General features: G+C 46.1%; 1 protein-coding gene across 2 annotated transcripts; it reads left to right on the top strand.

Annotated features, from left to right (window-relative positions):
- The first annotated feature begins 90 nt into the window (after positions 1-90).
- Positions 91-27,850, top strand: LOC100380747 (neurabin-2). 2 transcript variants are annotated; one of them, XM_014179843.3, is made up of 11 exons: positions 91-486; positions 625-2,231; positions 19,077-19,209; positions 19,561-19,681; positions 20,078-20,182; positions 22,944-23,076; positions 24,638-24,790; positions 24,904-24,957; positions 25,324-25,553; positions 25,785-25,878; positions 26,118-27,850. In XM_014179843.3, exons 2-11 carry the CDS (start codon positions 762-764, stop codon positions 26,166-26,168), a joined length of 2,544 nt encoding a protein of 847 aa, XP_014035318.3. In that variant the 5' UTR covers positions 91-486; positions 625-761; the 3' UTR covers positions 26,169-27,850. The 2 variants fall into 2 exon arrangements, with proteins under 2 accessions (XP_014035318.3, XP_045565954.2); XM_045709998.2 differs by having other exon boundaries at positions 91-2,231.

Below are 27,850 nucleotides of genomic sequence, written 5' to 3'. Positions count from 1 at the left end.
ATATAAAAAGGATACATCATCATTGGACACAGTAATCTGATGCATGCTGGTTTTGATTTCTTCAGGGTCCTAAAGTGCCCAAAATACCAGTGTATAGAAGAATTCTGTTTATTTGGCTCGTCTACTTGATATCATAATTGTAATGATATAGAACTCGTGTATGGAGTAGCCCTTCACATATATTGATTATCTCTAGGCTAATATTCAAGGACTGAAAACGTAGAGTGAACCCGACCGGTGCTATGACCCAGTTTCGTCCCATCCTCAGTAGCAGTCTGCTTTTACGCGAGCGAGGAGGACCCAGAGCCAGAAATCAGCAGTTCAGAAAACCAAGAGATCAAAATGATGATGCTGCTGCTCTTGAAAACGGATTAAACTGAATAAATCTGTCGTCAGTGGAACATCCAGCGTTCATTGGGTTACTGTTCCAGTTTTCTGCAGTGATGTTTTTGTAACCAGGGCATTTTTCTCCAGGTTTTTCGTCAGGTTGGTGTTTTAATCACTAGCGAGTTTATGACTAATGAATGCATCGTTTTTCACTTTCCTCCATTCCATAGGATTAGGATACTGGATGCACGCGGCCTAAAACAACAACCTTTGTTTTTTTATTCTCCTGCTATTCAGTTCTAGTCGGCACGTAGGTTCACCGTCTCCCCAACAGAATTGACTGTTGGTGAGAACGGACCGATTTGTGCTGACAAACGAGGAAGAGAAAGGGAGAGATGCCGTTGCTGAGCAGCCGTTGTGAAGCTTGACTGATCATGATGAAGACCGATACCTCATCTTCCAAGAGCACCGGCTCTGGTTCGACGCTGAGGAGCCCATCTCCGCACCGGAACGCATACGAGGCGGGGATACAGGCGCTGAAGCCTGTGAAGGACAATGCTGCAAATGGCGATTATATGCAGGAAGGCCCCCGCGGCCGCCGGAGCTACGGCTCCAACGTGCACCGTATCAAGAACATGTTTCAGCAGATGCAAGGCCCAGGGAGCACATCTCCCGGCAGGGAGGGGGAGGGAGGGGAGGACCTGGAGAAGACTACTGAGAGGGTGCGTCTCTCCCTCCCCAGAGCCGGTAGCCTGAATGAGAATGTGGACCACAGCGCCTTGCTGAAGCTGGGATCCACTGTCTCAGAGCGGGTTAACCGGTTCAACCCCAATGCCAAAGCGGAGAACGGGCAGGCTCCCCTAGCCTCATCACCCAGCTACTCCAAGCTGCAAGAGACACGGAAGATCTTTGAACAACAGCAGGCGGCACAGCAGCTGGAGCGGGAGAAGCAGGCCGCTGCCACCAACCGGGTCCTACTGAAGACAGAGCGGACCTCTGGCCTGGGCTTCCATGATGGCAGGCTGGACGTGGTGGCCCGGTTCAACGGCAGCACAGAATCCCTGGACAGCCTGGACACCACCGAGGCCGTGTCCCCCACTGTCTCCCAGCTCAGCGCTGTCTTTGAACGGGCCTCTGAGCTCCGCAACAACCTGCACCGCCTCTCCTCCACCCCTCCACTGCCCTCCCGGGGGGTCAGCACCAAGGTGGGGGTGCAGCTCAACTCCAAAATCATCTCCAAGAGGGCGAACCGTGCTTCTGCCCTCCCAACTGCCAGCCAGGAGGAGGAGGAGGGTGGGGGGCGCAGCCAGAGGGACCTGGATGGGCCTCCCAGAAGCCTCAGGGCTAAGGCTGCCCCTTCATCCTCCTCCACCTCCGATGGCCTGAACGGAGGGCAGAATGGAGGCCACAGTGGCCCGACATCCCCCGAGCCCAAAGAGGGCCGGGATAAGACTGGAACCCAGGCCAAAGTTGAAGGCCAGTCTGAGGATCACTCTAGTGACCAGGAGCCTAGCAGCACCTTAGTGAAAGCTGACATCCACCACATCTCTCTGGAGAATGGAGAGAACCGTACAGAGAGCGAGGCCCAGGTGAGGGAGACCTCTCCCAAGGGCACTAGCAGTGAGAGAGGGAGGCAGGGTGGAGATGGAGAGATGGGCCAGGGGGGTACAGCGGAGGAGGGGGAAGAGAGGACTGTAAAGGATCAGTCAGGGGGAGAACAGGTGGATATCAGAACGTACAGCGCAGTGGGGGAGGACTCTGGAGGGAGCCAGCGGGATGAGGAAGAGGAGGATGAAGATGAGCCGTATGAGCCTGAGTCCAGCTGTCATGAGAAACCTGGGCTGCCTGAAGAGGAGGACCCTCCACCCAGCCGGAAGGTCTGCTTTAGCACGGGGCCTATCAAGGTGAGCTCGCACTCTAATTGAATATACATGGTCACGTACACACCATTGCACTGTATTCAATTATATTTAACACGTCACAGGCTTCCATCTTTACAACCAGTCCTTTTGTAGTAGTGCTTGACTTGGTCACTACCACGGATTTCCTTCACGCCATACATTACTATATGCTTAGTCATTTCCCCCCCTTGCCTCCTCTCCCCTTTCCCCCTCCCTCTGTGCCAGTAGCCTTATTCCCAGCCAGTTGCCACTGCCTGCCTGCATTCCCACTGTGCAGCTGACATGGCCCTGAAAGAACCAGTCTGTAGATCCTTATCTGAAATGCAGTGGGAGCTAGCGCTCTCTAGCTCTCTCTCTCTCTCTCTGTAGCTCTCTCTCTCTCTGTAGCTCTCTCTCTCTCTGTAGCTCTCTCTCTCTCTGTAGCTCTCTCTCTCTCTGTAGCTCTCTCTCTCGCTCTCTCTCTCTGTAGCTCTCTCTCTGTAGCTCTGTAGCTTTCTCTCTGTAGATTTCTCTCTGTTGCGCTCTCTCGTTCTCTCTCTAGCTCTCTCTCTGTAGATCTCTGTAGCTCTCTCTCTCTCTCTCTCTCTCTCTCTGTAGCTCTCTCTGTAGCTCTCTCTCTCTCTGTAGCTCTCTCTCTCTCTCTGTAGCTCTCTCTCTCTCTCTGTAGCTCTCTCTCTCTCTGTAGCTCTCTCTCTCTCTGTAGCTCTCTCTCTCTCTGTAGCTCTCTCTCTCTCTGTAGATATCTGTTGCTCTCTCTCTCTGTAGATCTCTGTAGCTCTCACTCTGTAGATCTCTGTAGATCTCTGTATCTCTCTCTCTCTGTAGCTCTATCTCTCTCTCTCTGTAGCTCTCTCTCTGTAGCTCTATCTCTCTCTCTGTAGCTCTCTCTCTGTAGCTCTCTGTAGCTCTATCTCTCTGTAGCTCTCTCTCTGTAGATCTCTGTAGCTCTCTCTCTCTCTGTAGCTCTCTCTCTGTAGCTCTCTCTCTCTCTCTGTAGCTCTCTCTCTGTAGCTCTCTCTCTCTGTAGATCTCTGTTGATCTCTCTCTCTCTGTAGATCTCTGTAGCTCTCACTCTGTAGATCTCTGTAGCTCTATCTCTCTCTGTAGCTCTCTCTCTCTCTCTCTCTCTGTAGCTCTCTCTCTCTCTGTAGCTCTCTCTCTGTAGATCTCTGTAGCTCTCTCTCTGTAGATCTCTGTAGCTCTCTCTCTCTGTAGCTCTCTCTCTCTCTCTGTAGCTCTCTCTCTCTCTCTCTGTAGCTCTCTCTCTCTCTCTCTCTGTTGATCTCTCTCTCTCTCTCTCTCTCTCTCTCTTGCTGTAGCTCTATCTCTCTCTCTCTGTAGCTCTCTCTCTGTAGCTCTCTCTCTGTAGATCTCTGTAGCTCTCTCTCTCTGTAGCGCTAGCTCTCTCTCTCTGTAGCGCTAGCTCTCTCTCTCTCTCTCTCTGTAGCTCTCTCTCTCTGTAGCTCTCTCTCTCTCTGTAGCTCTCTCTCTCTGTAGCTCTCTCTCTGTAGATCTCTGTAGCTCCCTCTCTCTGTAGCGCTAGCTCTCTCTGTTGCTCTCTCTCTCTAGCGCTATCTCTCTCTCTGTAGCTCGCTCAATCTCTCTCTGTGTAGCTCGCTCAATCTCTCTCTGTGTAGCTCGCTCAATCTCTCTCTGTGTAGCTCGCTCAATCTCTCTCTGTGTAGCTCGCTCAATCTCTCTCTGTGTAGCTCGCTCAATCTCTCTCTGTGTAGCTCGCTCAATCTCTCTCTGTGTAGCTCGCTCAATCTCTCTCTGTGTAGCTCGCTCAATCTCTCTCTGTGTAGCTCCCTCTCCAAAATGCTCTCGGTCTCTCAGTAGATCTCTCTCTGTCTGTGTCTGTAAATAATTGTTCGGGAGGAACAGAGGCAGAATAATTAGCGTAGCTGCTTTCCTATTTTTGTGTCGGGATAGTCTGACTGGCTGGACTTGTTAAAGGTCAACAGCAGTGCAGTGGTTGGTTTTATATGGATGGTGGTTATGCACCTAAAAAGATAGGTGTTCACTGCCATTCAAATCCAAAGATGAAGAACGGTTGAGTTATATTGGCTGGTTGGTGGTTGGTTCTTTCTCATGTGCTTTAGTACATTTTACATTTACATTTAAGTCATTTAGCAGACGCTCTTATCCAGAGCGACTTACAAATTGGTGCATTCACCTTATAATATCCAGTGGAACAACCACTTTACAATAGTGCATCTAAATCTTTAAGGGGGGGTTAGAAGGATTACTTTATCCTATCCCAGGTATTCCTTAAAGAGGTGGGGTTTCAGGTGACTCCGGAAGGTGGTGATTGACTCCGCTGTCCTGGCGTCGTGAGGGAGCTTGTTCCACCATTGGGGTGCCAGAGCAGCGAACAGTTTTGACTGGGCTGAGCGGGAACTGTGCTTCCTCAGAGGTAGGGAGGCGAGCAGGCCAGAGGTGGATGAACGCAGTGCCCTTGTTTGGGTGTAGGGCCTGATCAGAGCCTGAAGGTACGGAGGTGCCGTTCCCCTCACAGCTCCATAGGCAAGCACCATGGTCTTGTAGCGGATGCGAGCTTCGACTGGAAGCCAGTGGAGAGAGCAGAGGAGCGGGGTGACGTGAGAGAACTTGGGAAGGTTGAACACCAGACGGGCTGCGGCGTTCTGGATGAGTTGTAGGGGTTTAATGGCACAGGCAGGGAGCCCAGCCAACAACGAGTTGCAGTAATCCAGACGGGAGATGACAAGTGCCTGGATTAGGACCTGCGCCGCTTCCTGTGTGAGGCAGGGTCGTACTCTGCGAATGTTGTAGAGCATGAACCTACAGGATCGGGTCACCGCCTTGATGTTAGCGGAGAACGACAGGGTGTTGTCCAGGGTCACACCGAGGCTCTTAGCACTCTGGGAGGAGGACACAAGGGAGTTGTCAACCGTGATGGCGAGATCATGGAACGGGCAGTCCTTCCCCGGGAGGAAGAGCAGCTCCGTCTTGCCGAGGTTCAGCTTGAGGTGGTGATCCGTCATCCACACTGATATGTCTGCCAGACATGCAGAGATGCGATTCGCCACCTGGTTGTCAGAAGGGGGAAAGGAGAAGATTAATTGTGTGTCATCTGCATAGCAATGATATGAGAGACCATGTGAGGATATGACAGAGCCAAGTGACTTGGTGTATAGCGAGAATAGGAGAGGGCCTAGAACAGAGCCCTGGGGGACACCAGTGGTGAGAGCACGTGGTGCGGAGACAGATTCTCGCCACGCCACCTGGTAGGAGCGACCAGTCAGGTAGGACGCAATCCAAGCGTGGGCCGCGCCGGAGATGCCCAGCTCGGAGAGGGTGGAGAGGAGGATCTGATGGTTCACAGTATCAAAGGCAGCAGATAGGTCTAGAAGGATGAGAGCAGAGGAGAGAGAGTTAGCTTTAGCAGTGCGGAGAGCCTCCGTGACACAGAGGAGAGCAGTCTCAGTTGAATGCCCAGTCTTGAAACCAGACTGATTAGGATCAAGAAGGTCATTCTGAGAGAGATAGCAAGAGAGCTGGCCAAGGACGGCACGTTCAAGAGTTTTGGAGAGAAAGGAAAGAAGGGATACTGGTCTGTAGTTGTTGACATCGGAGGGATCGAGTGTAGGTTTTTTCAGAAGGGGTGCAACTCTCGCTCTCTTGAAGACGGAAGGGATGTAGCCAGCGGTCAAGGATGAGTTGATGAGCGAGGTGAGGTAGGGGAGAAGGTCTCCGGAAATGGTCTGGAGAAGAGAGGAGGGGATAGGGTCAAGTGGGCAGGTTGTTGGGCGGCCGGCCGTCACAAGACGCGAGATTTCATCTGGAGAGAGAGCGGAGAAAGAGGTCAAAGCACAGGGTAGGGCAGTGTGAGCAGGACCAGCGGTGTCGTTTGACTTAGCAAACGAGGATCGGATGTCGTCAACCTTCTTTTCAAAATGGTTGACGAAGTCATCCGCAGAGAGGGAGGAGGGGGGGGGGGGGGAGGAGGATTCAGGAGGGAGGAGAAGGTAGCAAAGAGCTTCCTAGGGTTAGAGGCAGATGCTTGGAGTTTAGAGTGGTAGAAAGTGGCTTTAGCAGCAGAGACAGAAGAGGAAAATGTAGAGAGGATGGAGTGAAAGGATGCCAGGTCCGCAGGGAGGCGAGTTTTCCTCCATTTCCGCTCGGCTGCCCGGAGCCCTGTTCTGTGAGCTCGCAGTGAGTCGTCGAGCCACGGAGCAGGAGGGGAGGACCGAGCCGGCCTGGAGGACAGGGGACAGAGGAAATCAAAGGATGCAGAGAGGGAGGAGAGGAGGGTTGAGGAGGCAGAATCAGGAGATAGGTTGGAGAAGGTTTGAGCAGAGGGAAGAGATGATAGGATGGAAGAGGAGAGAGTAGCGGGAGAGAGAGAGCGAAGGTTGGGACGGCGCAATACCATCCGAGTAGGGGCAGAGTGAGAAGTGTTGGATGAGAGCGAGAGGGAAAAGGATACAAGGTAGTGGTCGGAGACTTGGAGGGGAGTTGCAATGAGATTAGTGGAAGAACAGCATCTAGTAAAGATGAGGTCAAGCGTATTGCCTGCCTTGTGAGTAGGGGGGGGAAGGTGAGAGGGTGAGGTCAAAAGAGGAGAGGAGTGGAAAGAAGGAGGCAGAGAGGAATGAGTCAAAGGTAGACGTGAGTTACAGTACTTTACTACTTTACAGTACTTTACAGTACTTTACTACATGAGGAAGAAGTAACATTGATTTCTCTCAGCATGGTAAAGAAGTTATCCTGATATGGCTGTAGCCTCCGTTATCCAGACTTGTCATACCTAATTGCCTGCTTATGGGCCATATACTGGCGATGGGCCTCTCATTTTATTCAAACTCGTTAGGTAGCTTTATGCTACCAGAACACCCATCCCAATGGGCAATCCACGACAGTTGTCTGGATTTCACAGAGAAGTGAAAATTCACACATTTGCAATGTATTTTCTACAAACCAATATGATATTGAATGAAAGAATTAGACTGATATTGATTTTCCGTATCGTTGCCCATCACAAATGATTATACACATAGACGTATGTTATTGTAGACACCGTAATAAGCTGGAGGCTACATCATGTCAGGGCTAGGAGGGGAGAAGTTAATTCGGTGTCTCTACTGACTGGGAAGTGTAATGATCCAAGAAGCAGCATACAATTCTCTGCTCCCCCAGCTCAGTCTCACTGCTCTGTCATTATCTGTGTCCCAAATGGTAACCTGTTCCCTATATAGCACACTACTTTTGACCAGGGCCCACGGTAGGGAATGAGCTCTGGTCAAAAGTAGTGCCCCATGCAGTGCAGGAGTACTCAAGTACTATTTGAGAAGGTCCGGTCACTAAAATGTCCCAGGTGGTAAAGGTCCAGATGGATATGGTCATTTATCACCATAGTAACAAACCCCAAACTGTTAACACTCCTCTTGTTGGCGGAGAGAAAATGTTGCTGTTTTAAAGCTGAGTTCCTGCAATTCTACGCATTTTTCCATGTCTTATTTGTGTTTATATGATACCCGGGGTCAAAGCCCGACTGAGCCACCCCCCCAAATAATAATATTATTATTTTATTTACATTTTGTAGTCGGGACCCGCGGTCCGTATTGACCCAGTTCTGGGTCCGGATCAGGACTGTGGTCCGCCAGTTGAGTATGGGAGATGTAGGGAATGGTCGTTGGTCAAAAGTAGTCCACTATGTAGAGAATGGGGTGCTATTTGGTATGTATGGTATGTAGTCTTGTTCTCTGCTACCCCAGTTCAGTCTCACTGCCCTGAGGTCTCCAGCATTAACATGGAGAGAGAGAGAAGCCCTCGCTCTGCCAAGTCAAGTGTGCGTTGATACTATTAAGTCCCACACTCACACATGCAGGGCCAGCTCAAGCAGCTATCATGACCATCCATATTGAAGTCTCTCTCTCTCTCTCTCTCTCTCTCTCTCTCTCTCTGTCTCTCTCTCTCTCTGTCTCTCTCTGTCTCTCTCTCTCTCTCTCTCTCTCTCTCTCTCTCTCTCTCTCTGTCTCTGTCTCTGTCTCTCTGTCTCTCTCTCTCTCTCTCTCTCTCTCTCTCTCTCTGTGTCTCTGTCTGTCTCTCTCTGTCTCTCTCTGTCTCTCTCTCTCTGTCTCTCTCTCTCTGTCTCTCTCTCTCTGTCTCTCTCTCTCTGTCTCTCTCTCTCTCTGTCTCTCTCTCTCTGAACCGAAGTGGAGTAGACGTTGAATTGACATCTGTGCCCAGTGGGTAGGCTATTTCATAAGATATGTTATATTTCAACGAGTTATGATCACCCATAATTCCAGATCACTTCAGTAGACGACGTTGTGACCCTAATGAGAGTATCAAAAAGAGAACTGTGACATCCTGTAATGTTTTACATTGGCTCGCCATCTGCGTGGTGTGACAAAGCAGCAACAGCTCATTAGACCTAACAGAGAGCAGAGTGGGTCGGTCTGGGCTGTGGGCTTGTACCCAACAGTAATAACAATAATCTATTGCATCTCTGTCGCGCTTTTTCTAACAGAAATAACACTCAAAGCGCTTTGTGGCTGACTGTCACACAGTCTTTTTGATATGTTCAGTCTATTACTACTGTACCCAACAGTGTCTGTCCTCTGACAGACAAACCCTCCCATCACACTGCCACAGTCCTTCACTCTGTATCAGAGTCTCTTTTGTTGTTGAGATTGATGTGGGTACAGTGGGAATGCATGGGAGTCAGAGGGAGGTCAAATTGAAGGCCCTTTATTTGGTGGCTAAAATGTCATGGTTTAATGACTGCCAGGACTTTGGTCACACAGTATTGTCACTATCTTTTTTGTTGTTGTTGCTGAATCTCTGTGTCTCTCTCTCTCTCTGCGTCATTCTGTATTTTTCTTCTGTGTCTTTCTTTCGCTGTTTCTATTGCTATCTCACTGTCTCTCTATCTCTGTGTGTCTTTCTCTCTGTCTTTCTCTCTCTCTCGGTGGTACAGGAAGTGCTCGTGCTTGTCCATATTTTTTTTTTTTGTGAATATTTCCCCCTCATCGTATCTGCTCTCTCTCTCTCTCACCCAGACGCCCACACATAGGAGTTGTTGTGGTGACAGCCACTGTGGTCTGTGTCAAATGTATTTCTTTCTTTCTCTTCTCAAACTGGCACAAACAGCATCGCTGGGGTAAAGTTCAGTTCACACTACTGGCTTTGTTCACTCTAACACCCTCCTTTCTCTCTCTTTCTCTCACTCCCTCTTTTTTTCCCCTCTCCATCTGTCACCATTCTCCTCTTGTTTTATGATAAGTTGATAAAAATAGCAGCATTGTAATCACCTCAGACAGGCCTCTCCTTTGGGTCTGTCTGCTTGTTTTAAACACAGGAACCTGCTCTCCGGTTCCTCATTTCTTATTTGTTTTGTTGTCCTTACTCTATATTTCCTGTTTTACATCACTGTATTTCATAACTGTTCTCTCCTATTCTCCTGGGACAAGATGCTTTGAATTATTGATCCTAATGTTGATTGGAGTGATTTTAGTGTGTGTATATATATATATATATATATATATATATTATAATCTCCTTTGAATTTGTACCATGTGTATAAGAAAAACTATCTGCAACGTACACTCTTTCAACCAGGGACAGAGTTCACCTTTGTCCCTCTTCAACTATCTTTCCACCTCTGTCCGTTCTTCACCAATCCTCTCTCTGATGAATATTTACAGCCTACACAGTGGCATCCCATAATAGTCAGAGCTAGCTTCAGTCATGAATACACATTTGTTAGTTTTTTTTGCAGTGTCTGCAATTCAAACAAATAAAGAATACAAAAATAGTCTTTGATGTGATTATAGCCCAGTAGACTTTGTTGACTAGATATTGAAATGGGTTGAAAACTTATTTAGCAGGTATTTTTGCAAGCGTTAGTAAAATTGAGGGTTTTTACTTGGACCACAAGGGAAGCCAGAGAGATTTAATGCATCACAATGTGGCCAGGTATGATAAAACGGTCCCTTACCAGTGAACCTATTGGCCAGTCATCTCACACACTGTACTACCAAGTGAATCTATTGGCCAGTCACACATTGCCCATGAGAAGGGGAGGGGGGATGGGGGACCAGACAGATTATCAGCAAGGTCATTCTGTCCCACTTTTTTGGCTGTGCTGCACCGTATTATACAGTCTATGGGCTGCACCGTATTATACAGTCTATGGGCTGCACCGTATTATACAGTCTGTGGGCTGCACCGTATTATACAGTCTGTGGGCTGCACCGTATTATACAGTCTGTGGGCTGCACCGTATTATACAGTCTGTGGGCTGCACCGTATTATACAGTCTGTGGGCTGCACCGTATTATACAGTCTATGGGCTGCACCGTATTATACAGTCTGTGGGCTGCACCGTATTATACAGTCTGTGGGCTGCACCGTATTATACAGTCTGTGGGCTGCACCGTATTATACAGTCTGTGGGCTGCACCGTATTATACAGTCTGTGGGCTGCACCGTATTATACAGTCTGTGGGCTGCACCGTATTATACAGTCTATGGGCTGCACCGTATTATACAGTCTGTGGGCTGCACCGTATTATACAGTCTGTGGGCTGCACCGTATTATACAGTCTGTGGGCTGCACCGTATTATACAGTCTATGGGCTGCACCACCCAACTCAATGCACACCACAGTACAGTCCTGCTGCATGCAGCCTCTGTGTGTGGTTTCTGTATGTGAAGCTAGGGCTGTAGCAGTCATGTCATTTTGTCAGCTGGTGATTGTCAAGCAAATAACTGGCGGTCTCATGGTAATTGACCGTTAACATTTAGCATCTCCTGGCTTCCACGCATAGCCTACAAGCCACTGATGCAGACTTTTGGAACATCTACGTTTTAAAAAGTATAATAAATCAATTTTAATATAGCCTACACCATCACAATAAATCCATTTATTTATTTTAGACAAGTCTAAAGAAACATGAAATGAAGAAAATGTAGTCTATTTCAGAAGAACAGAATAGCATACTCTGAGTTGTCCTGATCTGGATATGCCATATGGCTGTGGGCTATACTAGTTCATTTAGCAGACAAGACTTCCTTAGAATTTTGTGGCATTATTTTATATTATTTATAGTATGAAGAATACAATTGAACATAAAATAGAAAGGATGTTTTCTCCAAATGAAATCTGAGGGAGTGCGCATATGCAGCAATTCTGTGTTGAGCGGTTAACAAAGAAATAGGTTCTCTTCTATTCTTAATTTAGTTATTCATGCAACTTTAGTTGTGATACAAACATTGGGCTATATGTTTTGATTTTTAATACATTCTAAGGCTGCATGATGTGACTAATGATGATTTGAGAAAAAGTTGCATGTTTCTTTCACAGCCTGCACACACTTCATCAGTCTCTCATTCACAATTTGACAAGCACTTGATAATGCCTAGAATTTCCCAGCGGCATCCCCCTAGTGTGGCTTTAAATCCCCCTAAACAAATCCATGCCTTTTGCGCCCAGTGGACGCTGTGCCCTTGGGCTGAATATAACAATTATAATTGCCTTCTTTCATCTGTGTGTTCCGAAGCACCTCTCACTCACATGGCTCTCTCAGATATCTCAATTCTTATTAGCCAATACCCGTCACTTGATTGAGTTCTTCTCACAGGCATCTATCTCAGCTCCGAAGTAGGCTACAAGTGAAGACAGACACATCAGGGGCGCAACTGCGCATGTCCTTCTTATCGAATTCCGTTGTGCATATTCAAGATGTTAGGACTGTCCACATTTACTTTTCATCAGCCAACAAGATGAGTAGGCCCAACGAACAGCAAAAGCACTAGCCTACGAGAAATAAATATTCCAAACATAGTCTGGGACTGTTGTGGGATGCGATAGATCCCAAATTAATACAACCACTCACATAAAAAAAAAACTTTCAAAAGCAATGATGCTCTTGCAACCGATCAAAACGTTTAGGTTCAAATGTTGATAAACTATTAGGCTATTTCTTCACATTATAAGCGCAATAATCCGCACACGGCATTGTGTGCGAATGTTCCAAAATGCAATCAACTAGAGGGAAAACACAATTTTCAAAAGTGACCACAAATGCGATTATGCATGTAATGCTTTATTATAAAAGGTGCATTTTTATGGTGAAAATGATCTTCCCCAAACTGTATGCCAGTTCAGGCTCAACACCAGTTGCAAAGCATATTAATGTGCTTAATTTTAAGAAGTTACTTGGACAGTTTAGTTGCGATTCAAACCTTATCAAAACATATAGGCCTACTGGCTAGGCTACATGAGGTGGGGGACTATGATTTGAAAAATTTGGGAAAAAAGAGGCATGTGACATTTCTTGCCTTACTGCACACAAGCTGGGCATCATTCACAAGTGATAATATATCATTCAGCACTCCATCACTCTCCTTCTTGGTCAAATAGCCCTTACACAGCCTGGAGGTGTTGGGTCATTGTCCTGTTGAAAAACGAATGATAGTCTCATTAAGCGCAAACCAGATGGGATGGCGTATTGCTGCAGAATGCTGTGGTAGCCATGCTGGTTATGTGTGCCTTGAGTTGTAAATAAATCACTGACAGTGGCACCAGCAAAGCACCATCACGATGGGAACCGTGTCTTACAAAGACACGGCGGTTGGAACCAAAAATCTCAAATTTGGACTCATCAGACCAAAGGACAGATTTCCACCAGTCTCATGTCCAACGCTCGTGTTTCTTGGCCCAAGCAAGTCTCTTCTTATTATTGGTGTCCTTTAGTAGTGGTTTCTTTGCAGCAATTCAACCATGAAGGCCTGATTCACGCAGTCTCCTCTGAACAGTTGATGTTGAGATGCATCTGTTATTTGAACTCTGTGAAGCATTTATTTGGGCTGCAATCTGAGGTGCAGTTAACTCTAATGAACTTATCCTTTGCAGCAGAGGTAACTCGGGGTCTTCCTTTCCTGTGGCGGTCCTCATGAGAGCCAGTTTCATCATAGCGCCTGATGGTTTTTACGACTGCACTTTCAAAGTCCTTACTTTTCCACATTGACTGACCTTCATGTCTTAAAGTAATGATGGACTGTCATTTCTCTTTGCTTATTTGAGCTGTTCTTGCCATAATATGGACTTGGTCTTTTACCAAATAGGGCTATCTTCTGTATACCATCCCTACCTTGTCACAACACAACTGATTGGCTCAAACACATTAAGAGGGAAAGAAATTCACTTTTAACAAGACATACCTGTTAATTTAAATGCAATCCTGGTGACTACCTCATGAAGCTGGTTGAGAGAATGCCACGTTTGTACAAAGCTGTCATCAAGGCAAAGGGTGGTTACTTTGAAGAATCTCAAATATAAAATATATTTTGATTTGTTTAACTTTTTTTTGGTTACTACATGATTCCATATGTATTATTTATTCGTTTTCATGTCTTCACTATTATTCACCAATGTAGAAAATAGTAAAAATGTAAACCCTGGAATGATTAGGTGTCTAAACTTTTCACTGGTACTGTTAATGCGGAAGCTTATACCTTTCCAGACCATTCAGATCTGCAAACATTGACGAGTTAGGGGGAAGGGGTGGCGAGCGCATTGGAACTGACTGACTGTTTAAGGAGGTATCCCTTCCTTATATTTAGCTTGTTTATGCAGTTTAATTAAGGTTCAATTGTCATCAGGAGACTTAGTGGGCTTGAGTGTTTGTTGTAGGTACGTCTGCTTAATTCTCGTAGTGTGTTATACGTTATACGTGCTAAGATTGTTTCTGCAGTTAGTGGGAGATTGAGTGTTTGTTGGAGGTAGGCCCACCTGAGTGATTCTCGGAGGGACGTTAAGTCTGTGCTGAGCTTGTTGCTGCTGCGGTTTGATTAAGCCACAAGCCAGCTCTCGGAAACTAATTTCTCACACATATAGTGGGTTAATTGCCACAGATATCCGGTACATTGAAATGAAATGCTCTGAGACCGCAAGTAGCAGATAGACTGCCTGTTCTGAACTATGAATGAAGATGGCAATAGGACACATGAGACAACCAATCTCATCGCCTTCCATCCCATAATTCTACTTTAGACAGAGCTTTCTTCAACTACCAAAGTGCCATTTCAATGGGACATGGGGAGAATCTCAACTGCATTGCCTTAATTCCTCACGTCCACTCTCCTCGTCTCCTTCTCAAAACCCATTGGATGAGAATGTCAGAGGGGAGGGATCTCTGACCTTTGCATCCAATGGGTTTTGAGGAGGCCAGGACAGAGGATGCAAAGGAATCAAGAAAATGCAATTGAGATTCTTCTATGCATGGAGAGCAAATAGTATACAGTGAAAACGAACATCTTGTAAAAAAGAAAATATAATGGGAAGAGCGTCTAAGAGAGTGTTATAAAAAAATGTGTGAAACGGCCCAGTGGTAATGTTAATAGGTTAGCAGCTGAGCTTGACGAGAGACTGTGTGGAGAGGAACATGCTATTTCTGTTGTGAGAAACCAACTAAACTCACCCGTCAACACCACATCCACACAGCCTATTGGGTTTAGCCCAGATTTGGATTTGTTTTGGGGGGAAGCAACAAGAGGAGGAACAGGGTAATCTGCTTTCTACTAGGATAGCGTTTCCCAAACCCGGTCCTCGGGAATCCAAGGGGTGCACATTTTCATTTCTGCCCTAGCACTACACAGCTGATTTCAAATAAATAATGATCATTTGAATCAGCTGTGTAGTGTTAGGGCAGAAATGAAAACGTTCACCCTTTTGGGGGTCCTGAGGACAGAGTTTGGGAAACCCTGTACTAGGAGGATGTGACCACAATGTTACCCAACCACATCCCTCCCAGCCAAGAGCTGTGTACCAAGTGGCATCCTATTCTCTAGTTCAGGGGTAGGCAACCCTGGGCCTGGAGTGCCGCAGGCACCTGGAAGACCAGGTATGTTGAATTTAGGCAATGTACACTGTGTTGATCAAATCCTCGAGTAATTAACCTAGTTTCAACACAATTGGCAGGAAATGCTCAATGCTTCAGGAAGCTTTGTTTCCCCTTCACTACATTTGACCAGGGCCATAGGGACTAGGGTGCCATTTAGGGTGCAGCCTAGGAGCCATTGTGGTAATTGTTGAGAAAAGGGCATGCTATACCTCCCATAGTACCAACCTAGTCATTTGTGTGTTTTTGTTAAAAAAAGTGGTTGCTTGGGCTTTTTAATATGTGATACATTCCAAGCGGTTTCCCTGTTTGGTTTCCCTGTTCTGACACAAACAGAAGGCGTTAGCTTAGTTTAGCTACTGGCTGCACACACAGCTTTTGTAGGGCGGTTGGTGGCAGAGAGGGTTGCAGGGAGGGGTGTTCCTGGCCATCTGTTAGCCACTGTGACCTATTATCTGTCACAACTGGAGCAGCAGCATGTATCCTGCCCCTGCCCCAGCCCCAGCCTCCCCCTGCCCAGCCCCCCACCTTAATCCCAATGTTTGTCTCCTGAAAGGGGGAAAGGCTGGCAGGCAGGCTCATGTCGCTCATTGACTGCCACAATGCCACCTTCTCTGCCCCGCCCAGCTCAGCCAGTGTTGGACTGTGTGTGCGTGCATACAGTACAGGAGGGAGGGAGGGAGGGAAGCAGAGAGGATATGAGAGCATCATGTAAGATGATCAGTGTCTGTCTGGCCTTTAGTGGGATACTCCCATATAAGGAAGAAGTAAATCTCTTGACTTTGGAAGGAGAAAGTGTTAGCTTTGTGCGTGCGCCATGTCAGTGTGTGTGTGTGTGTGTGTGTGTGTGTGTGTGTGTGTGTGTGTGCGCCATGTTAGTGTGTGTGTGTGTGCGCCATGTCAGTGTGTGTGTGTGCGCCATGTCAGTGTGTGTGTGTGTGTGCGTGCGCCATGTCAGTGTGTGTGTGTGTGTGTGCGCCATGTCAGTGTGTGTGTGTGTGTGTGTGCGTGCGCCATGTCTGTGTGTGTGCGTGCGCCATGTCTGTGTGTGTGCGTGCGCCATGTCTGTGTGTGTGCGTGCGCCATGTCAGTGTGTGTGCGTGCGCCATGTCAGTGTGTGTGTGTGTGTGTGCGTGCGTGCGCCATGTCAGTGTGTGTGTGTGTGTGTGTGTGTGTGTGTGCCATGTCAGTGTGCGGGTGTCTTTGCCATGTCAGTGTGTGCCTGTGTCTTTGCCATGTCAGTGTGTGCCTGTGTCTTTGCCATGTCAGTGTGTGTGTGTGTCTTTGCCATGTCAGTGTGTGTGTGTGTCTTTGCCATGTCAGTGTGTGCGTGTGTCTTTGCCATGTCAGTGTGTGCGTGTGTCTTTGCCATGTCAGTGTGTGCGTGTGTGTGTGTGTTTGCCATGTCAGTGTGTGTGTGTGTGTGCGCCATGTCAGTGTGTGTGTGTGTGTGCGCCATGTCAGTGTGTGTGTGTGTGCGCCATGTCAGTGTGTGTGTGTGTGCGTGCGCCATGTCAGTGTGTGTGTGCGTGCCATGTCAGTGTGTGCGTGTGTCTTTGCCATGTCAGTGTGTGTCTTTGCCATGTCAGTGTGTGTCTTTGCCATGTCAGTGTGTGTGTGCGTCTTTGCCATGTCAGTGTGTGCGTGTGTCTTTGCCATGTCAGTGTGTGTCTTTGCCTTGTCAGTCAGTGTGCAGGTGATGCAGCCCAGCCTAACACAGGCAGGTGGTACAGAGGACAGACACATCTGGATGTAGGGGACTTGTTTCCTTTGACACGTTTTAATACTCTGAACTGTAGTTGGTCTCTGGTCACAAGGCCATGAAATGGGGTCAGGAAGGGCCACCAGCTGTGGCCATTAAACTCAAGGAGCGAACTGCCATGTGAGACAGTGGCTAAATCCCAAATTACACCCTACTCCCTATGTAGTGAACTACTTTTCAATTCAATTCAGAGCTTGATTTGTCCCCTTAAGGGCAATTCTATTAGCGCTATGGCGGTGCTTCAGACACAGAACAAACAGGCACAGATGCAATAAATAGACAAGAATAGGGCTCTGGTCAAAAGTTGTGCCCTATATAGGGAATTGGGTGTTATTTCGGATGCACACAGTTAGAGAGCTTTGGAGGACCACTTTCAGTTGTTTTAACTGTTGATGTGCTGATGCCCTCAAACTCAAATCTGTACCTCCAAGCCAGTTCCACTGCTTTTTTTTCATTCTTCCCCTCTAATCAGGGACCTGGGACACCAGGTGGGGTGTAGTTAATTATCAGGTAGAACAGAATACCAGTCTGGACCTTGTAGGGTAAGATTTGAAAACCCCTGTGCTAGTGCCAGGCTACATCCATTCACATGAAGGCTAAACATATTTTCTGTCTGCTTATAATCCAAATGATCCTAATCCTAATACAAAGGTAACCTAAATCTCACAACCTATTTAGACCATATGCCAAACCCACGCCATTGGTCTACACCAGTCAGAGGTTTACTGGTTTAGGTAGTCATAACGTGTGTGTGTGTGTGGGCCTAAATGTATAGCTCTGAGCTGGCATTTACGTGGTCATAGGATGCGTCGTCAAGTGTATGTACTGTACAATGACTGCTTTGATGCAAGACCTCTTCCGGGTGTTTTATTTGAAAACCTTTGCTACAACTGCACAGACCTAGATACAGTTTAGCCCAGCCAAAGAAATGTGCCTCACCTCAACCTTCCTAGTATTCAATGATGTATGAAAACAGATAATAGTCCATTTAGTTCTCTCAGGATAAGGTTGGTTGAATCATAAGGGCAATGTCAAATCTGACAAGCACTTCACTGTGGTTGCTACGGAGACAGAAACCATGTGATTTTGACGACACTGTACAAGCAAAGAGGTGTGTGTGTGTGTGTGTGTGTGTGTGTGTGTGTGTGTGTGTGTACTGACTACTCTGAGACAGGCACAAACAGATGACAAAAGGTAGCAAACATGAAGACCGTTGTAACAGAGAGGAGGAGGGATATTCATTGGAGGGAAACGATTAAAAGATGAGGGGTAATATTGGGAACTGAGGGAGTGAGGAGAAGAAGAAAAAAATAATTTAAAAAACCAGAGGGAATGAGGAGAGTGAGAAAAGAGAAGAGGTTATTGGTGATGTAGGGACGGAGAGAAAAAGAGGAGAGGATTGAGGGATACGAATGGGAGGGTGAAGAGTGAGATGGAAAGAGAAGAGAGGGTAAAGCACAGAGCAGGTCCTGTGTAGCTTAGTAGGAGAGGGGTTATGTGAGGTGCACATGAGCCTCCCTGGAAGACCAGAGAGAAGAGTGGACGAGAAAGAGTGTGTGTGTGTGTGGGGCAGCTGCAGTGGCCAGGACTGCATTAGAATGCTGAAGGTGCTTATGTATACTGTCATGGGCTAATTCCCAAATAGCTCCGTATATAGTGCACTACCCATAGTGCTCTGGTCAAAAGTAGTGCACTATGTAGGGAATATGGTGCCATTTGGGATGCAAGAATGCTGTTGGCGCTGAGCTAAAGTGGAAGCTCTGCTCTGAAATGGGTCACTATCTATTCTATGAGAGGTGCTTGGGTTTTATACCGGGGTTGATTTGTTACCTGAATATAATAGCATTTTGGTAGTTGAAACAAGCTTTAACTTGAGGCAAATTTGGTGATGGAAATTGTTTGTGTCCATTTTTTTTAGGTGAATGACGTGACAGTATAATGCACAAAACACTATGTGGTCACCTTTTTCACTGTGTCCCACCTCCATCCACCCTATCAGAACATAATGGAACTAAGGCCCTCTTCTAACACGGATAGAAACATCCTCATACTCAATGATAAACCTGCAACTACTGCTCAATCAGTAAATCTATCAACAACAAAAATATATTTTATAAAGCAGTTGTCACAAAGTGCTTTACACATGTCCAGCCTAAGTAAAAAGTATGTTTAAACAGTTCTGTAATAAGCTACTTTGTTCTCTTCATCTGTCAGGTGTTTGCCACCTACCCCAACGAGGACTATGATCGTCGGAACGAGGACGTGGACCCCATGGCTGCGTCTGCAGAGTACGAACTGGAGAAGAGGGTGGAGAGGCTCGATCTGTTCCCCGTCGAGCTGGAGAAAGGTACACCTCAGCTCAGTTACCCCCATAACCTTAAAGTGTCAATCTGCGATTCGAAAAACAACAAAGAACATTCCAGATTGCCCACTTAAGAAAACTCCTCTTCACAGTACTGTAAAGGGGAGTTGTATCGCCATTCTCTTGAGACATTTAGAGATCAATCCCCTCACTCAATCAGCACGCATCCATCATCCCTCCATCTGCCTTCCAGTTATCCCTTCTCCCATGAGGAAATTCTGATTTAAAAAGCTATTATGAAACAAAAGAGCATTTCATTTTCATCATGGATTACGATGATTTTATTGTTTTCTCACAGTTCAGACAGTATTTCTCTTCTATCCACTGTGTCCTCAGATGGGGATGGACTGGGTATCAGTATCATTGGGATGGGGGCGGGGGCAGACATGGGCCTGGAGAAACTGGGCATCTTTGTCAAGACGGTCACCGACGGAGGAGCAGCGCACCGGGATGGCAGGTACGTTACAAAATGGTGGCCTTCATCTACGGCTTTTCCATCTATACTCCTGGCAGACTTACCTGAACAGGTTCTGCATGATTTTAATACATCTAAGAAGCAATCAAGCATGTGAGATGAGCCAAACTTGTGTGTCTAGTAGTAGTATTCACATCTCTGTCTAGCTTGCTGATTTTGATATGTTATTGCTTTTCCACAAATAGGTTTTGAATAATAAAGGGATTCAATTCGGTCGCATTACGGTTCCTTGCGGGAGCAGGTCTCGCTAGCAAAACAGATTTCTATCTCCGAGACGAACCTGTATGAAAGGTTGAATAAAAAAAGGACTGAAAAAGTAAGCATATTATAAGACTGTGGTGCTGAGGTTGTTGTGCTGCTTTGTGTTTCTCCACCCAGGATCCAGGTGAATGACCTGATAGTGGAGGTGGATGGGACCAGTCTGGTGGGGGTCACCCAGACCTTCGCTGCCTCCGTCCTCAGGAACACCACAGGCACCGTCAAGTGAGGATATGTTTTTGGCAATAGTGCGCTACTTTTGACTAGGGTCCAGAAGGCTCTGGTAAAAAAATGGTGCACAATATAAGGAATAGGGTGGTATTTGGGATGTAGACTTCGATGCAACACTCTGATGTTCAGAGGCTTCTAGTTAACACTTTTTCTTTTTAGCAGGTTTCTTTTCCTCACCAACTAAACTCAGCAAAAATAAAACTTTTTCAGGACCCCTTTTTCAGGACCCTGTCTTTCAAAGATAATTTGTAAAAATTCAAATAACTTCACAGATCTTCACTGTAAAGAGTTTAAACACTGTTTCCCATGCTTGTTCAATGAACCATAAACAATTAATGAACATCCACCTGTGGATCGGACGTTAAGACGCTAACAGTTTACAGACGGTAAGCAATTAAGGTCACAGTTATGAAAACTTAGGACACTAATGAGGCCTTTCTACCGACTATGAAAAACACCAAAAGAAAGATGCCCAGGGTCCCTGCTCATCTGCGTGAATGTGCCATAGGCATGCTGCAAGGAGGCATGAGGACTGCAGGCAATAAATTGCAACGTCCGTACTGTGAGACGCCTAAGACAGCGCTACAGGGAGACAGGATGGACAGCTGATTGTCCTCGCAGTGGCAGACCACGTGTAACAAAACCTGCACAGGATCGGTACATTCGAACATCACACCTGCAGGACAGGTACAGGATGGCAACAACAACTGCCCGAGTTACACCAGGAATGCACAATCCCTCCATCAGTGCTCAGACTGTCCGCAATAGTCTGAGAGAGGCTGGACTGAGGGCTTGTAGGCCTGTTGTAAGGCAGGTCCTCACCAGACATCGCCGGCAACAACTTTGCCTATGGGCACAAACCCACCATTGCTGGACCAGACAGGACTGGCAAAAAGTGCTCTTCACTGACGAGTCGCGGTTTTGTCTCACCAGGGGTGATGGTCGGATTCGCGTTTATCGTCGAAGGAATGTGTGTTCCACCGAGGCCTGTACTCTGGAGCGGGATTGATTTGGAGGTGGAGGGTCCGTCATGGTCTGGGGCGGTGTGTCAGCATCATCGGACTGAGCTTGTTGTCCTTGCAGGCAATCTCAACGCTGTGCGTTACAGGGAAGACATCCTCCTCCCTCATGTGGTACCCTTCCTGCAGGCTCATCCTGACATGACCCTCCAGCATGACAATGCCACCGGCCATACTGCTCGTTCTGTGCGTGATTTCCTGCAAGACAGGAATGTCAGTGTTCTGCCATGGCCAGCGAAGAGCCAGGATCTCAATCCCATTGAGCACGTCTGGGACTTGTTGGATCGGAGGGTGAGGACTAGGGCCATTCCCCCCAGAAATGTCTGGGTACTTGCAGGTGCCTTGGTAGAAGAGTGGGGTAACATCTCACAGCAAGAACTGGCAAATCTGGTGCAGACCATGAGGAGGAGATGCACTGCAGTACTTAATGCAGCTGGTGGCCACACCAGATACTGACTGTTACTTTTGATTTTGACCCCTCCCCTTTGTTCAGGGACACATTATTCCATTTCTGTTAGTCACATGTCTGTGGAACTTGTTCAGTTTATGTCTCAGTTGTTGAATCTTGTTATGTTCATACAAATATTTACACATGTTAAGTTTGCTGAAAATAAACGCAGTTGACAGTGAGAGGACATTTTCTTTTTTTTCTGAGTTTACTACTGCTTTGAGAACAATTAGCTACTGAGAGGGAATAGAGTTGCCTTGATGGACGTCTCTCTCAAACACTTGAATACAGACAGGTTAAATGACTTGGCCCTGTATAAAGTTGGGCCCGTCAAGTCTAATCCCTACTCTATTTTCTTTGTAGTACTGCGTAACGCCAGACTCCGTTAAGGTTTTCTGTACACATTTTCTTCTTAGTTTTGCAGCGGCTTTAGACTCTAGAGAAGACTGTCTAAATGACCACATCCTCCCACATATATACTGTGTAGACCAGGGCATGCAGAGTAGTCAGTCATCAGAGGTCAAATAGGGCCATGATGAAGAGTGAAATCTTCCCTTCGGAGATACAGCAACAGAACCACAGACACAGCTGAAACTCACATTTGAACCATTGAAGAGCATAAAAACATCACCATCTTGCTCACAGCAGGCATCAACATAATTATCATTCTGAAATGCCAGAGGGGTCTATTTGTGGCTGAGATGGGGCACCAGAGTCGCCTGCCTGTTCCTCAATCCCCAGCGCTGCTTTGTCGTCGTATACAGGCTCATTCATTCATAATTCTGGAACTAGTGATCAGTAGAGCTATGAGGGGTAATTGTTAGTGTGTGCTGTTCCTGTGTGTGTGTAATTGTTAGTGTTGTTTGACTTTAGAGGTAGCTCATGCATTATAGATCAGTAGACGGGGAAGGAAGGGTTGAGGCAGGCAGGCGTTCAGTTGGGCCTATTCATAAAAATGTCAGCCATGGGAATGGATGGGTGAATGAGGATGGGAGCTGTGTTTTAGCATTTAATTACCTGATAGTTAACGGAGGTAATTCTAAGGCTGTTGTGGTGGTCTTGATAACTGACTATGGCTACTCATTCTGAACTGCACTACTCGGATTCCTCTTACAAGCTGAGGAGAGTATTACACTGAAAAACACGTCTCTCTCGGAGCATATTGAGTCGATGTTGAGAGGTTATATAATTCAGATGATTTAACCTCTTGCTAAGGGACCATATAGAGGTTCCTCTTATTGCAGTCCACATAGAAAGCCATTTTCAGAATGTGTGTAATTGTATGCAGGTTTCTGATTGGTCGGGAGAAGCCGGGCGAGCAGAGTGAGGTGGCCCAGCTGATCCAACAGACTCTGGAACAGGAGCGCTGGCAGAGAGAGGTGATGGAACAACGCTACAGCCAGTACATGGACGACCAAGAGGTAGGTCTACAACCAGTCTGTAACCAACCAGTACATGGACGACCAAGAGGTAGGTCTACAACCAGTCTGTAACCAACCAGTACATGGACGACCAAGAGGTAGGTCTACAACCAGTCTGTAACCAACCAGTACATGGACGACCAAAAGGTAGGTCTCAACCAGTCCAACCAGTCTGTAACCAACCAGTACATAGATGACCAGAAGGTAGGTCTACAACCAGTCCAACCAGTCTGTAACCAACCAGTACATGGACGACCAAGAGGTAGGTCTACAACCAGTACATAGATGACCAGAAGGTAGGTCTACAACTGGTCTACAACTGGCCTACAGTTGGTCTACAACCGGCCTACAGTTGGTCTACAACCGGCCTACAGTTGGTCTACAACCGGCCTACAGTTGGTCTACAAACAGTCTACAGTTGGTCTACAACTAGTATAGCTAGGTCTACAACCAGTCTACAGCCAGTACATGGACAACCAAGAAGTACAGTACAGATGGACAGACAGACCACCTGATAGCAGGGGAGTTACTACCAGAACTTGTCCAATAAGAATACAGATGTTTTCTTTGTTGCAAAATGTTTTGCTACTCTGTGCCTTAAAGAACATGACCCTGAACACGGCTAGTTTAGAGATAAACTGAAACCTGGTCACTATTTGAATTTTTTACAATTAATATTACGCTTTTTAGGTACATTTTTCCCTCTGTGTGTTCTCTTTTACCCTTTATGATTAAGATGGTGTATGTGTGCCAATCACATCTTTGTCAGAATTGACCCAAAGACGGTGGCTGTATCTAGTGAGCTGAATGGGCGTGTGTCCACAGCTACGCTGTTAATGTTCAGTATAGCATCCAGACAGTATAAACACAAGTCTGCTTCCCACATGACACCCTATTCTTCCTATGGGCTCTGGTCAAAAGTAGTGCACTATATAGCCAATAGGGTCCCATTTGTGATGCATACCAACAGGTCAGTTTAGAGAGCGTAGGCCAAGTAGGATAAATTAAATTCTGTCTCCCTAGGACTCCTTTTTCAAAATGAATCAGTGTTTCTGATGTTTTGGCCTCTTCATCTCTGGGTTGTTGGGTTAGAGATTTTAGAGTACTTACAACCCAAAAGCATGATTCAACCTCTATCCAATCAAAATCCTATGAGGATGCAGGGCATTCTTATGTTCTCCATCTTATTACGTTGACATGCAGAATGATGGCATAATGGTTGAGGGTTTGTTCTGTGTTCCCTCCCCCAATCTAGGAATGCTCTTCAATGGTGTTATACGCCATCTAGTGGCCAGTCTCAGCACCAACCAACCATTTATTGTTTTATTTTACGTTTATTTAACAAGGCATGTCAGTTAAGAATAAATTCTTATAACCATGATGCTGTTATAGTAGCAGCAGTCGCAGGCAATTATACAAATGCTGTGAAATGGGATTGATGGAAGCATATTGAACCTATTCAAATATGCAGACACTTTGGCCCTGTCAATTAAGAGCTGGAGATCAATTAAACTCCAAACCGACTAGTTACTTCGGGCTCACCGGTCCTCTCTCTCCCCAGGATGGTGAATATGGTACTGATGAGGAGGAGGATGACGAGGAGGAGGTCAGCCCCACGGAGCCGTCTGCCATCGAGGTGTTTGACCTGGCTGAGAACGAGGACATCTCACCCCTGGAGACGGACCCTGAGAAGCTGGCCCATAAGTACCGGGAGGTGAGAGAAACCATTAAAGATGTCACCATTAAAGATGTCACCCTATTCCTTATATACTGCACTACTTTTTGGACAGATTTTGCAACAACTTCCTTAACTCTCTCTCTCCTCAGCTTCAAATAAAGCATGCTGTAACACAGGCAGAGATCCAACAGCTGAAAAGAAAGGTAGGTTAAGTTGTATTATGTAGCTGCTATGCTATGTTGTCTTAGGTCTCTCTTTATGTAGTGTTGTCTCTTTTTTGTGATGTGTGTTTTGTCCTATATTTTTATTTAGTATTTTTAATTCCAGCCCCCGTCCCCGCAGGGGGCCTTTTGGTAGGCCGTCATTGTAAATAAGAATTTGTTCTTAACGGACTTGCCCAGTTAAATCCAGGTTAAATAAAATAAAAATATACATATGTTTTTTAAATGTTATGTCCCAATGTATAATTGTCCTACTCCTACATCTCCTACTTAATTAATATTCAGTGGCGTTTACAGCCAGTCCATTTCTCTACCTGTGTGTGTGTGTGTACTTCTCCACACTCCCAGCTGAACCGTGCAGAGCAGGACAAGCAGCGCTGGCGTATGGACAAGAACCAGCTGGAGCAGACTCTGCAGGAGAACAAGGAGCGCATGGAGAAGCTAGAGGGCTACTGGATGGAGGCCCAGAGTCTGTGTCAGGCTGTGGACGAGCACCTGAAGGAGACGCAGGCCCAGTACCAGGCTCTGGAGCGCAAGTACAGCAAGGCCAAGCGCCTCATCAAGGAGTACCAGCAGAAGTAAGGCCGGGCCATACACACACACAGAGGTTGCATTGCTACTAGCGTTAGCGCAGTGACATGCTAGCTGTTCCCATAGACTTCCAGTCATGGAGCCATTGACTATCCATTTAAAAGTGCGTTTCTGCATAAAAATATTTTTGCAGAGGCAACAATTTGGGCCACCGCTGCTAAATGAATATAGGGGAAACACTGAGTGTGATTAGTGTCTCTGTGACGTCTCATCTGTAGGGAGATTGAGTACCTGAAGAAGGAGACTCAGCGCTGTGTACAGGACGGGGCCGAGGCATCACTGAAGGAGGAGTCAGGACAGCTCCATGAACAGGTAATAGTGGAGACTGATGGCTATATGTGTGGTTCCTACACCAAGGTTTGTGTGTTCGATTCCTGCTGGGGCCGCCAATACAAAAAATGTATGCACGCATTACTGTCAGTTGCTTTAGATAAAAGTGTCTGTTAAATGGTATATATTATATTTCATTGTGTGCAGCCATTGGTGAAGCAGAGCATTGGTAAAGTTTTTAGTAGTCTATCATAATACGTAACCATAACTTTCTGTTGCAGGTAGCAGATCTGGAATGCAGGGTTGAAGAGCTGAAATCTGAACCTTTATAAAAGCCTTGTTTCCTATGTCTCTTCAAGAACATTAAGTGAATACCAGGATGTTATTGTATTTGCAGTGGACCCAGGGTATTTCTTGCCTCAAACTTTAGCTTGGTTTGCGGTTGCATACATGTACCCTCAGGCTTTGTATTGCTGCATATAATCTCTTTATCTAACAACCCTTTTAATCCTGTTTTTGTTGTTTGTTTTGTGAATATTTCCCATCTGGTAATATTGCCAATGGCTACTGGTTTGTCTGATAGTTTAATCAACCACTTTCTTAACATTAAAAAAATACTGGCAAGAACTTCTGTGGAGCTCTAACCGTTGCTGTTCCTCATTTTTCCCCCGTGTTCAGTATTTGGCCATTTGATAGAAAATAGTGTTTGGGTGAATTAGAAAACCAGGCTTTTGATTTCAATTGCAAAAACAAATTCCTTTTCTTTGTTTTGTGATGTTTTTTATTTTCTGGGATTGTCATTTTACAGCTGTAATACTGTGTGGTTTATCAAACAAAGTTTGGTTTGTATATATTTTTTATTAATACATGTAAAACATTTAACATGTATGCACTAATGGAGTCAAGAGTTGGTGCATATGATAACTTATGTGACCGTGGAAGACGTGTAATTGTAAAATGTTGACACTGGAGAAGATATAGAATGATTGTGTTGGTGCTTCACTGGACTGGAAGGGAAAATAAGAGATACCGTAGGCTATCCATCTCCTTCTACAATTAGATCAGCAATCCAACCTTTGCAGGGGTTTGGCACTCAGCTTCAGTCGACTGCTGCTTACCTTTCAGAGTTAACCACCGTAGAGTATGTGTGTCGTTAGCCAGTCAACTCCGCTACCCAGTAATGGCTACTGATGCGATTCAGTAAGACCATAGTAAACCTTCAGTAACAACCCCTTAAGTAACTGAACTTTTACATAAAATAACTCATTGTAAAAAGGACCAGAAGAGAAAGTTTCCAAATCTGCTGTGCTACAAAGGGACATGGACAAGATTTGAAATCTGATCGTTTTTAATTTTATTGTGGATGTTATCAAAGATGTGTTCATCACTGACTGAACGGCAGACACAAGAAGTGGTGATGGAAACACAACTGGGGCATGTTCATTAGGAACCAAACAGAATAAAAGGGACTGAAACGGGGAAGGACTAGGCCTATCTGGACTTGTCCGTTGTGTACCCTAATGAACACAACCATGGACTTCGATGGTGATGAAACATCACCAGCAGCTATCGTGCACTCCCCATTCCTCTGACTGTAGCACATGGAATCACTGCCAGGTAGTATTCACCTGCTTCTTCACAGTTTGGAGGGAAATTTACTGTAAAAAGCCTATTTGTGTCAACTCCCATACCAGTGTGTTTGTATAGTTAAGATGACTGAAATATTTGAGTTGTTTATATGGTAAACGCCATATGTGAGGTATTGGATTAAAGCTGGTAAGATAAGCAATGCAAAGAAACGAGTGCTGATGGAAAGAAAGGAAAAACGGTCTAGAATGGATATTTGTTGAATTTAAGAGGCAAGACCTGGGTGATTTCACAAAGACAGTGTTAGATAATTTTATGAAATGAAGAAATATCTCATGAGCATGTTATGTATTTTCATAAGATTTTAGGCTTGTACAGGGCACATGCTTTGCATTATATGTTTTGTGGAATAAATGGTGAACTGTGA

The sequence above is a fragment of the Salmo salar genome, chromosome 28 (assembly GCF_965601325.2).
Source record: "Salmo salar chromosome 28, fSalSal1, whole genome shotgun sequence".
NCBI lineage: Eukaryota > Metazoa > Chordata > Actinopteri > Salmoniformes > Salmonidae > Salmo > Salmo salar.
Note: the sequence above shows the minus strand (reverse complement) of the source record. Positions and strands in the feature narration are given on the sequence as shown.